The 18,478-nt window shown below is 28.9% G+C and overlaps 2 protein-coding genes, 1 long non-coding RNA gene and 1 pseudogene across 4 annotated transcripts in view; 1 reads left to right on the forward strand and 3 right to left on the reverse strand.

Moving 5' to 3' along the window:
* Positions 1 to 956: 956 nt before the first annotated feature.
* On the reverse strand, positions 957 to 1,141 carry LOC124811702 (small nucleolar RNA U3; annotated as a pseudogene).
* A 2,451-nt stretch (positions 1,142 to 3,592) lies between these two features.
* LOC101238547 (pleckstrin homology domain-containing family H member 2) overlaps positions 3,593 to 18,478 on the reverse strand; it is a 96,736-nt gene continuing 81,850 nt past the window's right edge. For both annotated transcript variants that reach the window (XM_065806099.1, XM_065806100.1), the window contains 2 exons: positions 16,593 to 16,727; positions 3,593 to 3,856 (listed from right to left, as the gene is read on the reverse strand). In XM_065806099.1, coding sequence (XP_065662171.1) covers positions 3,719 to 3,856; positions 16,593 to 16,727 — 273 coding nt within the window. In that variant the 3' untranslated portion in view covers positions 3,593 to 3,718. The remainder of the gene's footprint in view (positions 3,857 to 16,592; positions 16,728 to 18,478) is intronic.
* LOC101238213 (uncharacterized) lies at positions 4,556 to 5,962 on the forward strand. The gene is made up of 2 exons (XM_065806098.1): positions 4,556 to 4,759; positions 5,107 to 5,962. The coding sequence occupies exons 1-2, from the start codon at positions 4,690 to 4,692 to the stop codon at positions 5,904 to 5,906; spliced, it is 870 nt and encodes a 289-aa protein (XP_065662170.1). The 5' UTR covers positions 4,556 to 4,689; the 3' UTR covers positions 5,907 to 5,962.
* LOC136084877 (uncharacterized) lies at positions 7,299 to 8,256 on the reverse strand. Its single transcript, XR_010640912.1, has 2 exons — positions 7,935 to 8,256; positions 7,299 to 7,853 (listed from the first exon to the last, which is right to left on the reverse strand). It is a non-coding gene; the product is annotated as an uncharacterized LOC136084877 (long non-coding RNA).

Raw genomic sequence — 18,478 nt, forward strand, 5'->3', positions numbered from 1 at the left:
AAAAAATTGTAAAATACTGTAAATATTCAATCAAGTCTTTTTATATACAATTTTACAGTTTTCAGTAATTTGAAGGCCAATTTAATAGACAAAAATGCCTCATCCCCTTTAGGGGTGGGGTTGCAAATTATGTTTTTGTAATTTTGTCTTAAACAAAGCTTGCTACGGCAATGAACATCAATATGCTTAGCAAATAAAAGAATAAAATAATTTTAGAAAATTTTGAAAACAGATTATTATAGTTGCTCCTTATAGTTACAATAAAAAAAAAACTCAACAAAATGCTAAAAAAAAGTGTTTTTCAAAGAAGGCATTCTAAAATTTTTATAACCTGCTTCACAATATTTTACCACAAAGTTGTCCGTAACAATTGCCTAAATAAGACATAAAAATTTACCTATTAATTAAAAATAACTTTTTAAAAAATTTAATCTTTTTTTTAAAATTTCCCGGTATAAAAATTTTCATCCCTAATTGCATTTAATGGAAACTCAAAACCATTCTAATGGTATGCAATTTTTTCCATTACGTAAATCAGAACTCCTCAACCTCGTTTAGTTGTTTGTCTTTATAACTTTATTTGCGTCCAACGACTATTTCCGGTTTTAATTAACCGCAAATTTGGAATTAAAGGAAACTTAGATTACTAATAAATAAATGGGTATATTTTACTAATTAACGAAGGGTTTGTTCTTAGCACAAACTATGTTTTTTTTTTTTAATTAGCTTTTTATTTTTTATATATTTGTTTATTCTTACATATTCTGAAAAATGGTTTTTTCGCTTATATTTACGAATCTTCTAAGGAGAATACGTCATTACAGATACTATAACACGACACAACAATAATTTAACTCTAGCAAAAGTTCTTTAAATAAGGAGGAAAAATCATGCACTTTTTTCTGTATATATAACTCCAGTTAGAGATACTGATTTGTTTACATATTAATTAAAGAACCATTCAGCCGGTAACGGTACCCTCTGCTCGTCGCTTGGACTAACAGAACGATCATCTATACAAACTCGACATCACGCTCAGGTACCGTGACATCAGCTCATCATCATGGTTTGACGGGTTGTCTTTGTAGAATTACAATGACAGGAGGCATACTATAGAAATGATCCTAGTTAGTACGGTCTTAATCTTAACTAATGAATTTGAAAGAGACTTTAATTTTTAAACTCTGTTTTAATTGTGGGTTTTTGATAACAGAGTTTTTTTTTTTTATGATCTTTTTTATTATCTTTTCTATGATCTTTTTTATTCTCAAATCTGCGTAATTTTGTGTAAATAAAATTGAATTAAAACAAATGTTTACATTACCGGGATAAAAAAAAACAAAAATTAGTCTAGTATAACGTTATATAAAGTTTTTTTTTTGTAAATAGCTTGTAACACAATTAATAAAAAAACTAGCAGCAAAAAAGTTAATAAAGAAGTTTTTATATAAATTGTAGTATACTCAATGCATTGACGTTTTTTTTAAAGACGTAGATTTCGTTACTCGAATATTCATAAAAGTTTTATATTAATTTATGTAGAAATATATATATATATATATATATATATATATATATATATATATATATATATATATATATATATATATATATATATATATATATTATACGTGTATATATATATATATATATATATATATATATATATATTATATATATATATATATATATATATATATATATATATATATATATAGGCATAATGGTTTATCCTCAAAAAAACAATTTATGACATTATATAAAAGGTTTTGTGGTATCCTCATACGGCATATTGCCATATAGAGGCCAGATAACAAGGTCCGCATTAAATTACTAATAGTACAACCAGTGCTGTGACTAGTGGGTCGGAGCCAATATAAAAAAACCTGTCATTAGGTATTTACTCAAAGCCGTTGCTCTGAGCACAACTAATATTAAATACGATGAAAATAATAATAAAAATTAAAACAGCAACAACAAAAACAACAGTAATAGCAATAATAACACCACCAGTAACGACAACAACAACAATAATAATAACAACAACAATAACAGTAATAACAACAACAACAACAATAATAGAAATTGCAACACCACCACCAACAACAACAATAATCATAGCAATAACAACAAAAACAACAACAACAATAATAGTAATAACAACAATAACAACACCATCAACAATAACAACAATAATATAAGTAATAAAAACGACAGCAACGATAATAATAATAGTAACAACGACAACAAAAACAACAATAACTATATATTTTAATAAGAAGTTGAATAAGATACTTTTAAAGGTTGAAAATGAACGGGGAGCTTTTAGTTTATAAGGAAGATTGTTTTATAATTCATATAACGAAAATAAAAATAAAAAGGTCGGTTTCGGTACCTTGTTGATGTATTTTAGGGGTGTACCGGATTGGAAATTTTGAAACCCGGCCGGAGCCGGATTTGCCGGAAAAAATTCCGGCCGGAACGAGATTTATATTTATGTAGTTTTTTACTTTCAAGATTGAAAGTGAAAGCCTGCACCTCAGCATCGTGGCTATATAATATATTTTTATAACCTATAATATATATATATATATATATATATATATATATATATATATATATATATATATATATGTGTCTGTATATATATATATATATATTTTGTAGCCACAATGTTGAGGTGCAGGCTTTCAATCTTGAAAGTAAAAAACTACATAAATATAAATCTCGTTCCGGCCGAAATTTTTTCCGGCAAATCAAATAAAATTCTAAAATAATTTTATTTCATCGCTTGTTGCACTTTCGTGTGGAGACTTGCTCAAAGTGGTGACTTAATTTAAACATAAAGAATATTTATTGGCTTTAGTACATACATAGACTATCTTATAGCCTGCTGCTACAAGGAAGTGCTGCTACATTGACTGAGGATTTGGCAAAGGGCAGCAATCTTTTTTCTTTTACTATTTTACTTATTTTATTATGTTTAAAAACTCTCCACTAACGAGAGCGCAACAAGGGAAAAATTAAAACTATTTTAGAGCGCTAAACTGTAGCTTTACCTAAAATTACATTGTATTTGTCAAGAATTTTGTATTTTTTACCTTGGTTTACCCATAGTTCTTCATTGCCCTATAGGACAATGATTTTTTGATTTAATTTACACAGTCTGTGTCTTAAATAAATAAAGATTTCGGCATTACGGCCGGAACCGAATGACCGAAAAGCCACAGATTCCGGCCGGAACGGAATCCCGGTACCTCCCTAATGTATTATCTAATTTTCAGTCACTTTTCATAATCAGCGCATCGTTTACGCTAGACAAGACCTCAGAATTTAGACAAAATGCTAACAGAATCTAAATAAGTTATCATACGTTAAATTCATTATGATAAATAATGTCATTTCAATAAATTTTAGGTTTTATCAATCTATTTGTTTCAAGTTTCCATTTTCAAGTATTACAAAGCATCAGCGGTAAACTTCATTTATTTAATTAAAGCCATTAATTATTAATCGATTTCTTATGCATGTTTCCAGTCACTTAACTTATAATCTATACAATTTTTTTTTCTATTTCTAAAAATATAAAATATTTAAAAATTTATAAAATATTTAAAATTAATCAGTTAAAGTTTCACAAATAAAAAATAAAAAAAAATAAAAAAACGTCATTATAAATTGTGCTGCATTAAAAAACCGACCATGTGCATAATTAACTTCATATATCCCATACTTGACAGTAATCGCTGTTTACTGAGTTTGTAGTGCTTTTTCCATAGTTCGTTTCCATATTAATATCGTTTTTGGTCACTAAAGCGTTTATGAAGTCAGCAACCAAATAAGTCAAATCCAATACCTGGTCAAAATATAAAAATTACTTTACATCACTTTTTAGAATTATATTAACGTAAATATAGTAATCATTTTTCAGAGTTTGACCATAGTATTAAATATTGTTGAACTTAATTTATTATTTAAATAGATTTTTATATTACTATTTTTTAATTTTTAGTTTATTAATTTTAATACTTTTATAGCATCATAGTTATTTAGTTAATTTTTTTTTTTAATTCTATATATGAGTTAGTTAGAATCAGAGTTTCAAACTCAATTACAGACAGTTTCAGTTTTTACTCAATTAGATATTTTTTAAGGTTTTTTTTTTAACTCTCTATAAATAAAATCATTTATTTCCTTAAACAAAATGTAATCATAAAAACTACATTTTATAAAAATGACTTTTTTTATGAAGTTAAAAAAAACCTTAAAAAATATCTAATTGAGTAAAAACTGACTTAGCACATATATTCTTGCTTAATTTAGCAAGAATAGCGTAAGAATTTGTTAAGAGAAGCACGTGCAAAAATAAACAATAGCCACACAGTTGAAGTACATAAACGTTACATGAAATTAAATTGCACGCTGGTTGCAAAGATTTCTTTGACGTCAAAGAAAAAAAACTTATTAACTGTTTATGCAACCAATGAAACGTTCGTATTACGCGAACAATAAGAACAATGCAATGTCGATTATATTGAACAACTTAAAATAACAAATCTCAAAGAGCCTTTCAAGAAACTTCTGCATAGCAAGTATTGCGCAAAGATTAAAGAGCTTTGCGTATGTATAAATCTTATTTGTACAAAAAAACAACAACAAAAAAAAACAACGCGCAACAAAATTCTTAAAATGGCGACACATAACCATGTTGATGAGCGAATAAAAATGTCCAGTTCACCTTATCACGAAACTAGTAGAGGTAGCTTCTTATTGACTTATTGTCTAGAAAAGCAATATCATTCACCGTTCAAAATACATATACAAAATGTTAGGAAAAAAAATTACGAGTTTCGATTTATGAACTAGATAAAAAAAAAAACTATACAGAGTTATTTGTTTTCATTAAACAGTTAATTAAACTTTAAAAAGTTAATTTAGCTTTATGAAGGTAGTATGTTGGTAATATGGAGGTAACATCGCTATTGATATAACTTTTAAGAGTTAATAAAACGTTAGGAAGTTAATCTAACTTTAAAAATAGTTAAATTTAGGGAGTTAATATAACTTTGATAAGTTTATAGTTATTAGTTCTCCATTATTTTGTAGGAAATGATTTTGACGGCTTAGTGTCTCCTTCAAGTTCCGATGACGGCAGTAACCAAGAAAAAAGCATAGCAACAATAAGCAAATTTGATTTGAGTCAACGACGAGAATGGACTGACGAAGAATGCGTAAAGCTAATGAGTTTATGGAGAGAAAGTGAAATTTTGTACAATAACGAGCATCCAAATTACTATTCGCAGAACGAAAGAAAGATTGCTATGGAGCAGATCGCCAATGAACTAAATATTAGTGTTAAAGACATTACCGATAAAATGCACAGTCTTCGAACTTATTACGGTTCACAGAGACAAAGAATTGAGGCTAAAGAGCTAGCCAATCCAAACACGCCATACGTTTCTCGATGGAAATATTATAATAACATGTCATTTTTGCGAGATTCTCTTGTAAATCGAGCAAATAAAAGTAACCTCCGTAAAAGTCGTAGAAATGTTCAAATGTCATACGTAAACCCTCATGATGAGCACGAAAAAAACTCCGAAAATCAGTTAAACGATAACATCGGAGATCCCACAATCTATGTAACCAAAATTCAACCGTTAGAATTCAAAACAGATGAATCGAGAAAGCGTCGCTTTGACATGGCCAAAAACGATGACGACGATGAAGAAAGCATATACCAAGAAAAGCATATACCTAGCATTGACCAAATAAGTAAAAGCGACCAGCTGTTCGGAGAAATGATCGTGAATTCTTTACAACATTTTCATGACGAACAACAAAAAGAACTTTTAAAATTAGAAATTCAAACTTTAATTTATAACACGCGTTTTAGTAAACATTAAAATAATTCTTAAAACACAAAATTTAATAAAATAAATTTAAAAAAGGTTTTTTGACAGTTGCATGGCCGTAGAGAGGTCATATCGCCCGGGGGCCCGCGTTAGTACAAGAAAAAATTTGAATTTTAAAATGTTATACTTGCCTACTTATTTATATTAATTTTGGTTTTGTTGAACAAAACACATTTTTAACGTTATAATCAACTTAAAAGTTCAAATGTGTACCGTATCGTTTCGGAAACGTCACTTTTTTTCCTTCTAAATATCAATCCCACGAAGACTTGCGTTATTAAAAAATTATATTGTTTCTGTGAAACATTTTTGAAAATCGACTTCGAAGCAGTAGTCGAGTTAAAATAATCCGCAAAACATTTTGACAAATTCGTAATTCGAGGTCTCTCGAGTTCAAATTTTGTCAAATTTGAGATCTAGATTTGAATTTGATTTTTAATTTCGAATTCAGATTAATTACATACAAACTTGACAAAATTTGAAATTCAAATTGAGTTTCAAATTTTATCAAATTTGGAATTAGATTTATAATTGAGTTTAAAGTCTACAGTTATTTAATCAATTATAAAATAAAGCTTTGCATCTAAATTAAAATTAAAAAAAATTTCTAAAGTATGATTGGCTAATTTTATTTTTGCGCGCAGAAATTTGCTTTTATTGGTTTATATTTAACTAATATTTTTCAAAATAGAATGTAAGCAATAAAAAATGTGTAATTTAATTAAAACATTAGCGTAAAATTCTCCTAAGTTAAGAAAAACAACTTTTATTAGTATTCAAACAAAAAGACCTTCATGCATAAATAATGTCCAAGAGAATTGTAGTATTGCAATCGATATTACTTGTATGCAAAACGTATATAATTGTCCAAAGGAAATCGTATGTACCATAACAATATAAATAAATGCAATACTTATAATTTCACTACATCTTGAATGGAAAATACGCGTTTGAAAACAGCATGGTTAAAAAAAAATTATAAATTGGGATCTTATTTAGCTGTTAAATTCAAGCTCTCAACAAAGAAGACAAGAGTCATCCTAAGGTCACTTGTCAAATCGAAATGCCAGCAGGAACAGGAACTTTGTCGAAAAGTTCTGTCCACACCTAACTCCAATATCATCTCGCTGAGGATTAATAATCCATCCAGACCAGGCAAGAGTATTTATTTCATTTAAGGCAGCATAGCGTTGAAAAAGACAGGATGATACTAAGAAACTTGGTAAGTTATACAACCAAGTGGAAAAGAGAACCTTTAATAATAAAAGGGACTGACCTGTTAACTCAGATTCAACTTTTTCTAATTTTGGAACTGATGTTGTTGGTTCGCCGGGTAAAATCAAATTTTAATTAAATTAAATTAAATTTTAAAGTAAAAAAGCATTTTTTTTTTTTACCAAAATTTTATTTCAATGATTCCGATTTTTCATTTTTAACAATTTTAACAAATTTAATATCATTTGATATCCTTCAATTATTCAAATAAAGTGTTGTTTACCCCAACAAAAGATAACCAAAAAGATTTTGTACGTCTCCAGACCGTAGAAGGGACTCATTTGTTACAACCGTACCACCATTCTTCAGAAGATTGTCAAGTACAATGTCAGATCACCAGTCCAACTGAAATTTGATTTAACTGTAATGAAGTACTTAGCACGCAGTAATCTTGCCATCAACCATATCAATGAGGCAGCATTTTAAGACTTTGTCAAATACTTAGATCCAGAATTCCTCGTGTCAGCCAGAACTATGTTAGATCAAAGCTTCCTCTTCTCAACCGATTGGTAAAAAAGGCAGTGATCAACAAGGCTGTAACAGATCTAAAAGACAATTCTGTTGAAGTGGCTTTTACAATGATTTGTGGCCATAAAAGTATACATTTAAAAAAAAGTGAATATTGCGTTAAAATTAGTCTATTTTTCTGGATAGGGGAATAACCTAAAAGCACAAAAAAAACTAAATAAAATCTAATATAAAATAAAATTTAATTAAATTTTGTTTAGAAACTTTGATCCATACCTTGGCTTGACATTTCACTATATATCAAAGAACTGAACTCTGGAGAAGCTGCTGGTGTATTGTGGAAGTGCAGAAGGTAGACATACATCTTAAAACATTGTTAAGTCCTTTACAATGTAATTAGTGTGATTGCAGGTCTTCCATCCAATGTCCATAAGACCTGAATAAGTGATGTGGCAAATATGCTAGCAGCCAACGCAAAACTGACAGGGAATTCAGGAGGGTCTTGAGTATGTGAACTAACTACTTAATTTTGTGCTGATTGAGTGTCTAGGCATCCCCAAAGTTAAGAATGCCGATGATCCGTTCAAGAAACTGTCATCTAGAACTCACAAAAGCAGCATTGTACGACAGGAATCAAGAAAGAGTGTGTTAAAATAAACAATCAATGATAAACAATCAATGTAAGGATGATTGAAATATTAAAACTGGTAATTGATTTTTTTAAATTTCCTAAATTTTTTGATTAAAATTTTTAATTTGGAATATGCAGTTATTATATATAGTATACAAATTTGGGTATAACATTACTTGCTATAATGATCAAATATGGCAAAAAAAAACAAAAACAAAAAACACTGTGTTGTATTAGTTAGATGATAAAATGAGATAAGTCTGATAGTTCATCAAAAGCCTGATGGTTCATCAAAAATCTGATGGTTCATCAAATGTCTGATGTTTCATCAAAAGTCTGATGGTTCATCAAAAGTCTGATGGTTCATCAAAAGTCTGATGGCTCATCAAAAGCCTGATGGTTCTTCAAAAGTCTGATGGTTCATCAAAAGTCTGATGGTTCATCAAAAGTCTGATGGTTCATCAAAAGTCTGATGCTTCATCAAAAGTCTGATGGTTCATCAAAAGTCTGATGATTCATCAAAAGTCTGATGGTTCATCAAAAGTCTGATGTTTCATCAAAAGTCTGATGGTTCATCAAAAGTCTGATGATTCATCAAAAGTCTGATGGTTCATCAAAAGTCTGATGGTTCATCAAAAGTCTGATGGTTCATCAAAAGCCTGATGGACCAAAAGCAGATATCATCGAACACGAAGTTTTGGGTAAATTTTTTCCGAATGAAAAATTATTAAAATTCGTTGTTCTTTATAATTCCTAATACAGACAATTTTTTGAGGAACCCTGAGCTGTAGAGAGCCCAAAACTTTCAGAAGAGTTTTATAATACTTCAACAAAGTATGGAACAGTTGAGAGGTTATAGCTGTTATTCTCGTAAACTAGATGCGTTATATTGAAAACATTGGTTATTTTTAAAACTCCACGATAACTGACAAACACGACAAAAACATTAGAGACCGGCGAGGCCTTTATAAAAAATTAAAAGGTCACGAAAAAATTCGGAATCATATTTTTAAACAAGATGAGCCTAAAGCTATATACCTATATTTTACAGCTCAAAAGTTAAATCTAGTTATAAATGAAGCTGTGAAAAGTTGCCACGAAGCTTAACCTATATAACATAGATTACTTTGCAAAATTTTAGCACTGATACCAAATGGGTTTGGGAGATATTGTTACTTTAAAATTAGCTATTTTTAGCAGTTTTTTTTGTTTGGCGGCCATTTTGATACTATAGTTTTTTGTTTTACAAGTTACTGTTCAACTAAACATGTGATTAACCTGAAAATTAGCACCAGTATAGTTTTTAGGACGAGGAATCAGAATATAACATTTGTTTTCAGTGAAAATATTTAGAACTACATCAATATGGGGATTGTACTTCACCTCTAGCTATTTTTGAAATTAAGGTAGAAAAGGAAGCCTGGTAACCATGGTAGCATTAATTTTTTGTGAATTCTTTTTTTGTTTTTATTAAAATAGATATTATAATTAGTGTTTTGGTACAAAATTGAGGGGTGGGTTTTTTGAAATTTGTTGTAAAAATATAGGAGTATTATGTAAAAAAATAAATATTATAGGTCTGTGTTTATGATTTCTTTTTAAATTAATTGACATTGACAATTTTTATTAGTCATTAAAAATTATACAAAAGAAAACTAATTTAACCTATTATTTAAAGAAACTTTAATTCAAATAAATATTTCTTTTTTAAATAAATTTTTGCTTTCTAATTAATGATATTATTATGTCATCTTTTACTAAAGCAGAAGAAACACTCAATATTAAAACGCTAAGACTTAGTAATAGTCTGACATTTTACCAACTGTTGTTTGTTCTTTGTAGTTAATCTTTAAAAAAAACAAACAAGTTATAATCAAAATTAAAAAATAATTATTATTTAATATCCTATTTAAAAATACTAATGATAAAAGTTTTCTACATTTTTTATAAATGTATATAGTTCTGTGTGGTTATTTAAAGTTAAATAAAAAATAAAAAAAATAAAATGAACACGATTTTGTCTACAGTTGGTATTTTATCAAATGATCTGTCATAAAATGAAATTATAATATATTTATAGGTGGTTTGTGAGAAATTGATATTTAACTAGCAAAAGATATGTGTTCAATTGGTATTGAAACAACACCTGGTTTTAAAATGTGTCCTTTATGTCGAAAAGAAATGGTAAAAAAATTAGATGATTGGTCTACCTTTGAGGACCACAATGGTGAAGATGATTTTCTGGAACAAACATTTTTTGATGAAGATATAGAAATTGCACAAGAAAAAGAACTTATAAACACCAGTTTTGATAAATTAGATGAATCACCAGTAAAATTTCATAAAGTTCCACAACATGCTAAAATTTCAATAAAATTTCATGGGGTTAACAACAAGCTACTGATGTTATGTCAAAAAAGCTATCAAATATCCTCAATGTTAACGCAACAGGCTTGAAAAATGATGTTACTGAGGAGCCCAATGTTGAACAAGAGAAGAAAGCTGAAGATCTAGATAAACTGATACTTTAAATGCAAGAAAAGCTGAAAATAGCAAAAAGAAAAGAAAAAATTCAGACTTTGACATTGGTTCCAGATTCAATGTCTTTAAAGAAAGCAGCTAAAGTATTTAATATATCAAAGTCAACCATAACTAAAGCAAGAAAACTTAAATTTAAAAAAGGAATATTAACACTTCCAGAAAAAACTAACATTTTTAGAGTTGAATCAGATATTATTGTTAAGATAAAAAGCTTCTATTGTAATGATCAGTTTAGTCAGCAGTTACCAGTTATAAAAGATTTTGTAAGTATATCCAAAAATAAACATGTATCAAAGCGATTACTTCTTTGCAATTTAAAGAAATTATATATTGAATTCAAACTAGAGCACCCTCAGCCCAAAATAGGATTTTCTAAATTTGCTCAGTCGAAGCCAAAATGGTGTATTTATGCTGGTCAAAAAGAAATGCTGTTTGTATATGTGCAATAAACCAAAACCTAAAGCTTATGCTTAGCGCAGTTAAACTGGAGAAGAATTACCATGAACTTATTGAGAAGATTGTTTGTAGCAGAGAATCAAGGGAATGCATGGTTCATAGATGTAATCTTTGTCCTGAAATTCAAAATATTATCAATTAACTGCAAATCTATTGCAAAATGAAGGATGATTTGAAGAAAATAACAAAGTTGATAAAGATGAAATAATTGAATACAAACAGTGAAGTACAACAGATAGAGCAGAGCTTCTAAGTTACACATCTACAGTAGGTGAATTCATTGAAAGTCTTAGTGACAAACTTGATACCATAACATCTCACTTTTATAGTGCTAAAGCACAAGGTAAATATATAAATACATTAAAGTCATCTATACCCATAAATGAAATTATTGTTTTGGTTGATTTTGCAGAAAACTTTAAATTTGTCATATAAGACAAAATCCAGAGTTACCACCGGAACCGACAGCAATGCACACTACATCCTGTGGTTATTTATAACGAAAATGATGAGGGTGCTACTAAAAGTTAACCAACATCTTTATGTTTTATATCTGACGACTTAACACATGATGTTGGATTTATTTATTGTATATTAAAAAATTGTCCAATTTGTGCAAGAAATATTTCCAAGTACCACAAAAATCCAAAGAAATATTTCCAAGTACCACAATTTTTTAAATTTATGTCATCATGTTGAAGCTTTTGGGATGCAATGTGAATGGAATTTCTTAGCAACATCACATAGAAAGTCACTATGTGACGGCATTGGCGGAACTGTTAAAGGACTTGTTTCAAGTGCTAGTCTTCAACATCCAATTGACTTATAAATTCAGAACACTATAAAACATGAAATCTAGCGTTATGTTTTTTAAAAATATAACAGATATTTTTTTTACAGTGTATACTAAAAATAAAATATAGATAAGCGACTATTGTAATCTATTAGAAAAAATTCAATTCAATTATGAATGCTGATTATACAATTTTATGCATGTCTAATAGTAGTTTTAGTCAGTTATATGTATGTACAAATATAAAACTGAAAAAAGTAGACAACTGGTTCAAAGCAAACAAGCTGTCAATTTATGTAAATTAAACTTAATATACATTACTTCATAAAAAAAGGCTAGAAAATTTACCAATTAAATTACTTGATTTGATAATAAATGATAAAAAAATAGGAAAAAAAATATATATATATATTTATCTTTTTTGGACTTCCGCTTCAAAAGTGATAAGACGTGTTTTTTCTGCGTAAGATTTAACTTTTAAATCTAGTATTTAATATATATTTGTTTTCCTAGATTATTGTACTCTCTTTTAAATATATTGTAAAGTTTTGTTTCAGTCTAATTTTTCCTAGTTAATTAAGGTTTTATTTTGTTAAGGTTTTTTATATTAACTTAAATCTAGTATTTAATATATATTTGTTTTCCTAAGTTATTGTACTATCTCTTTTTAGTATATTGTTTTAAGTTTTTGTTTTTGTTTGAGTCTTTTTTCCTAGTTAATTAAGGTTTTTTTTGTTAAGGTATTTTTTTGAAATAATTATACAATAAATTATAAAGCTTTTTGCACATATATATATTTTTCGAAGATCGTCCTTTTTCCTTGTTTATAATTATTCGGAATTGTACATATTTTTGACTGCTATATTATATTGACTGCTATATTATATTTGACTGCTATAATATATTTGAATATTTTTGGTTTTATTTTGTTTATCTACTATATTGTATAACTTGAAATATATTATTCTAATATCTTTATTATTATTATCATTATTATTAAAATTTTTGTTATTATTATTTTAATAATTGTAAATTAATAAAATTGACAATTATCAAATGACATCAATAGTGGCTGCTGCGGCAGCTCTCGACACAACTTGCGTATCAATAGTCGACGCAGCAATAAGAGATACCATGGCAACAACATTCACAAACAAAACATTCAACGAAAACTACAAAAACCGCATCGCTGAAATGCTCAAGGTGGCATTAATCTCTGCGCTCACACCGATAATTAAATTGAATAAAGAAATCGAGACTAAACTAACTGCCCAAATTTACGATCTCAACAAGAAACTGGAAGACAAGAAATCTATTACCTACGCCTCGAAACTCAAAGAAATTGCACCTGAAACAGTCAAACACAGAAACGAAATAATAAATATTGTCGCTGCCGAAAAAAAAGACAGGCAGGATCGTTCCATGAATGTCATTGTGGTTGGTCTACCCAAAACCGAGAACAAAGACGACAAGAGAAGCGTCACGGAGTTCATCAAGGCTTGTGGTCTTGATGACTTTACAATCAAACAAGCTCGACGCCTAAACTCAAGTAAAAAATAAACTGTTCATAACTCTAATATTATTCAAGTCTCTCTTGCAAACGAAATGGAACAAACCGCTGTTTTAAATCTCTGCAATCGCCATCAACTACAACAATTTAACGGAGTTTTCACACGAGAAGACAGAACTCCGGCTCAGCAAGAAGCGTTCAACGAAACTCGAGCTAGACTTAAAAAGAAAAACGAAGAGCTGAAAGATGCTGGGATTCTCGACCAACCGTTTCAGAATGTCATCCACAAAAGAACCGGTCAAATATGTTGTATTGATGTCACAATGTCAAACGAGCAAAAGAAATATGTGTTCGCCTCAGCAACTACAGCTCTCAACGAATATCGAAAAAGTAATACAGCCGCTACAACAAGAACCGCTCAAGAAAACTCGTCCGCCTAAAAAAAAACACACCAACATAACGCCCAGCATTCCTGTAATAAATAAAAATAATCTATCTCCTGTAAATCTCCCCTTTTGGGCCAACAATCCATGCTTGCTAAATAAAAACAAACGCGACGAAGCCATAGCCTGTTTACACAACTTAGAAGTTAAAAATACTCCTCACATTTTATTCTTCACCGAAACTTGGTACAACGGAACAAGCGACACGGTTATACCAGGCTATCAAATTCATCGAAGAGATAGAGATGGAAGAGGAGGTGGCGTGGCCATTTATATACAAGAAGAGATAACTACATTAGAAACCAATTTTGCAAAATTGAACTCAGACTCCATTGAACAAATGTGGCGCGTTATTAAGCTTGGCAACAACTCAATTCTTCTCGGATGTATATATCGACCACACGACCTAAATGACGAAACTCTCAAAAACTGTATAGTATCTATCAAAGCTTCGAAAGCTGCCGCCCAAAGGTTAGAGTGTGATTTCATTATAATCTATGGGGACTTTAATTTTAGCAACACATTTTATGAGTATATTGAGATTGGCGGTGGCGTGGCGACAACAGCGCACGTGCTAAATGAACGACCAGGAGACATGAAATTTCAAGATTGCTTAATTGAATGCCTACTCACACAATTGATCACCTTCAAAACATAGCGTAGTAACAGATTTTCAGAGCCGAACAGTACTCTAGACCTAGTAATAACAGACAAACCAGATCTCTTGATAGAAATAAAAGAAGAAGACTCGTTCGGGGACACTCCAATGGGACAATCTCATGCTCTAATCACGGGTCGATTTGTTCTGAACGACAAGATAAAAGTACCACCAATCGTGCAGCGAAAACGCTATATCTGGAGCAGAGCCGACTACGCTAATTTCTCGCTAAAATTAAGTTCAACCAATTGGAAAAGCTTATTCTAAAACTGCTCAGCTAACGAATGTTACAATCTATTCCTAGAAGTGTACGACGAACTAGCAACAGAACTCATTCCGTCGACTACCTTGCCCTTCAAGAAGAAACACGAACCATGGATAACAGACGAAGTTTTAAAAGCTATTAGAACAAAACAAGAACTTTGGAATAAATATATTGCCTCTGGTCGCCATACACATAGAGAGCTCAAAGACAAGCACAAAGAAGCATGCAGAAATGTAACCAAAACTGAGAGATTAGCAGTGTTAAAATATGAAGAGAACCTAGCTAATTTATATAAAAATGTTGACAATTAGCCCTACACATTAGTTAGTATAGAGATGCCTGGTGTTGCATCTCTTCGTCAATATACTTTATAATTAATGATTGACTAATTTACAGTATTATTGAATTTGTAAAAACATAAAAAAAAAATTATTATTGATTGTAAATTTATTGATTCTAAATAAAATCAAATTCAATTCATATATATATATATATATATATATATATATATATATATATATATATATATATATATATATATATATATATATATATATATATATATATATATATATATATATATATATATATATATATATATATATATATATATATATATAAAGTTCTTAGGAGTTATTATTAACAAAAACCAATCTTGACTACCTCACATAAGGTATAATGAATCAAAAAAAAGCAAAACAAAAAGCATGATGTACTTAAAAAGACCATATTTTCCCTTAAAAACAAATTTAAAAATTTTAACAAAAACTATTCTTTTAGATCTAATGAAATATTTACTTATAAACTCCCTCAGAAATTAACGAAGTATAAAAAGTAAATGTATCAAGGACTAATGATTTGAAAAAGTTTTAAAAATAACTACTTTATTTATGGTTAAATCAGTCAAATCATTTAAGTTTCTTTTAATTAAACAAAATAAATTTTTTAATTTTTTTTTTGCCTTTTTTTTTAGCAAAATGAAAGCCATTTAAAATTTAATATTTGTATTTAATTTTTAATTCTATTTAAATATGTATTTTTATAGCTATATTTAACGATATATATATATATATATATATATATATATATATATATATATATATATATATATATGTATATATATATATATATATATATATATATGTATATATATATATATATATATATATATATATTTTGCCATCATTATTTCTGTATTTTTTTCAGTAATTTCTAAAAACAGTAATATTTTTTAGTAAAAAAAAACAGTAATAATTAAAAGGGCTCTATGAGAAGATTGTATTAATAATTTCATCATTTACATCTTCTTTGAGCTCCTATCTGTTTTTACATATTTTATAACTGTGTATATTTCAAACTATAAATATTACAAATGTATATAATTATAACAAAATATTATAAGCAGAAAAAATAACTAAAAAAAGCAAAAAAACTTTCAATTTATAAATTTAAAAAATAAAAATAGTATAAATCAACATGTTATAAAGATGTTGATTTATACTATTCAACATGTTATAAAGATGTTGATTTATACTATTCAACATATTATAAACAAAGTTAACTGTTTTTTTAGCTTTATTTAGTTTGCTATGCTAAGTCTCCTTTAGCCTTCTTTACTTTTAAAAAACATTAATTACCTGATGTGGAGGCATAGCAAATAAACGCTTTACTGTATTTTCTGGTCTTTCTCGCTGTTGTACAACAAGCATAAAATCTTGTTTATAACCACCAAAAGTAATCACTTGAGACCAATCATAACTGTTTATAATCTCCTAAATTTGTATGATTAAGTCATTAAAATAAATATATTTCAATATTTAACTAGTTCTTTAGAAAGTTAAGAAAACTAATTAAAATTTTAGTAAGGAAGCTTTTTTTTTAAAAACTTATTCAGTCCTAACAAGGTTTCAAACAACCACTATTGAGTTGAGATTTACTAGAAAACAAAGAATAGTTTTAACAAGCAAGGAAGCACTTGGCAGAAGACTTTAAAAGTTGTAGGTTGTTTTTTGGATTTTGTCTAGAAGAAAAAGAGCATCATTGGAATAACCAACCCAAATATGACAACAATATTCCATATGGAGATAAATAAGAGATTTGTAGAGTTTACCTCTACAAAGTACAGGTAAAGATATTTATAAAGGTAAAGATACAGATTTAGAGAGGCAAAGATACAAAAGAATGGAATCATGAGTATGAAAATAGTAACCATCATAAAAAGAAGCAACATCAGCAGATGTTTACTTTGTGATGGATTGTATATATAGTTTTCATGAGAGGTCAGTTGTAAATGATAATCCAAGAAGATGTAAAGCAGAGGAATAAGTGAGAGGAATAAAATTCAGCAATATAAAAATGTCGAAAATATTGTATTAGCTGTTTGCAGTTATTAACTGAGTTTTATTTTGCATTACAATTCACAAGCCACCGCAAGCCCTAAGCTGTAACAGAAGAGAGACTGCCTGTTCTAAGCGATCAGAAGCCACCACAAGCTGTTACAGAAGAGAGACTGCCTGCTCCAAGCGATTCAGAAGCCACCGCAAGCTGTAACAGAAGAGAGACTATTCTAAGTGATCAGAAGCCACCGCAAGTTGTAACAGGAGAGAGACGATCAAAAAGTGAAGACTTTTTATCAAGAGTGTAAAGAATTCGTCAGCAAGTAAAGTCACTTTAGATGTAAGATAGTAAGGAATATCATTAATGTAGATAAGATACGACAGGAACAAGGAAAGAACCTTATTGTACTCAGAAATCACTGGAAATGAAGTGTTGGGTTTTGAGGATAACTTTAATACTGCAGTTAGAAATAAATGATTTAGTAATTTCAACAACTTTTCCAGATAATTTAACCTAAATATTTTCCAGATAGATTTTTAACCTTTTTGAAAACTTTTGTTATGTGAAGAGCAATAGCCCTTGTCTTGCTGCCTCCATCTAATATAAAATAGAAACATTACAGTAGTTAGAAAAGTCAGCTGTAGAAAGAGCAGATTAAAATCTGTATTGATTGTTAGAGCAAAGATTCAAGATGTGATGTTAGGAATTTATTGATTAAACACTCGACGGCTTTGCTAATAATAGAAAGCAGACTGATCAGACGATAGTTAGAGGGCTAATAATAAATAAAGACAATAATTAGAGGGGCCTGAGTGATCTCCAGAGTTTTTAAAAACTGGAACCCCAGATGCCATTTTCTAGCATTTTTCGTCTTACAAAAGTCGTCTCCAGCTATAAAGAAAACTTTCGTAAGACAGAAATATCTGTACCACAAGCAGTAGAAGAGATTAATTAAAAAGTTAATTTAACAACGAAAGCCGGAGTAATTTGAATGTCTAAAAATGGATTAACTGCAATACCAGAAAGAGTATGGCCATTAGATTCAAGATTAGAATATTATTGGAGAATTAGTTCTTCGTAAATAAATCTGCCTTATCCTTGGAAGAGGTAATATGATCATATCCATGAATTAGAGATGGAATGATGGACTTACTTTGGCTGATGACACTGTTGAAAATTTTTCCAG

The sequence above is a fragment of the Hydra vulgaris genome, chromosome 09 (genome assembly GCF_038396675.1).
Source record: "Hydra vulgaris chromosome 09, alternate assembly HydraT2T_AEP".
NCBI lineage: Eukaryota > Metazoa > Cnidaria > Hydrozoa > Anthoathecata > Hydridae > Hydra > Hydra vulgaris.

Bases quoted from the DNA above. Each gene is read 5' to 3' on its own strand.
- LOC101238213 (XM_065806098.1), top strand. From the start codon at position 4,690: ATGGCGACACATAACCATGTTGATGAGCGAATAAAAATGTCCAGTTCA. The intron at 4,760-5,106 runs GTAGCTTCTTAT...ATTATTTTGTAG, and splicing joins TTATCACGAAACTAGTAGAG to GAAATGATTTTGACGGCTTA.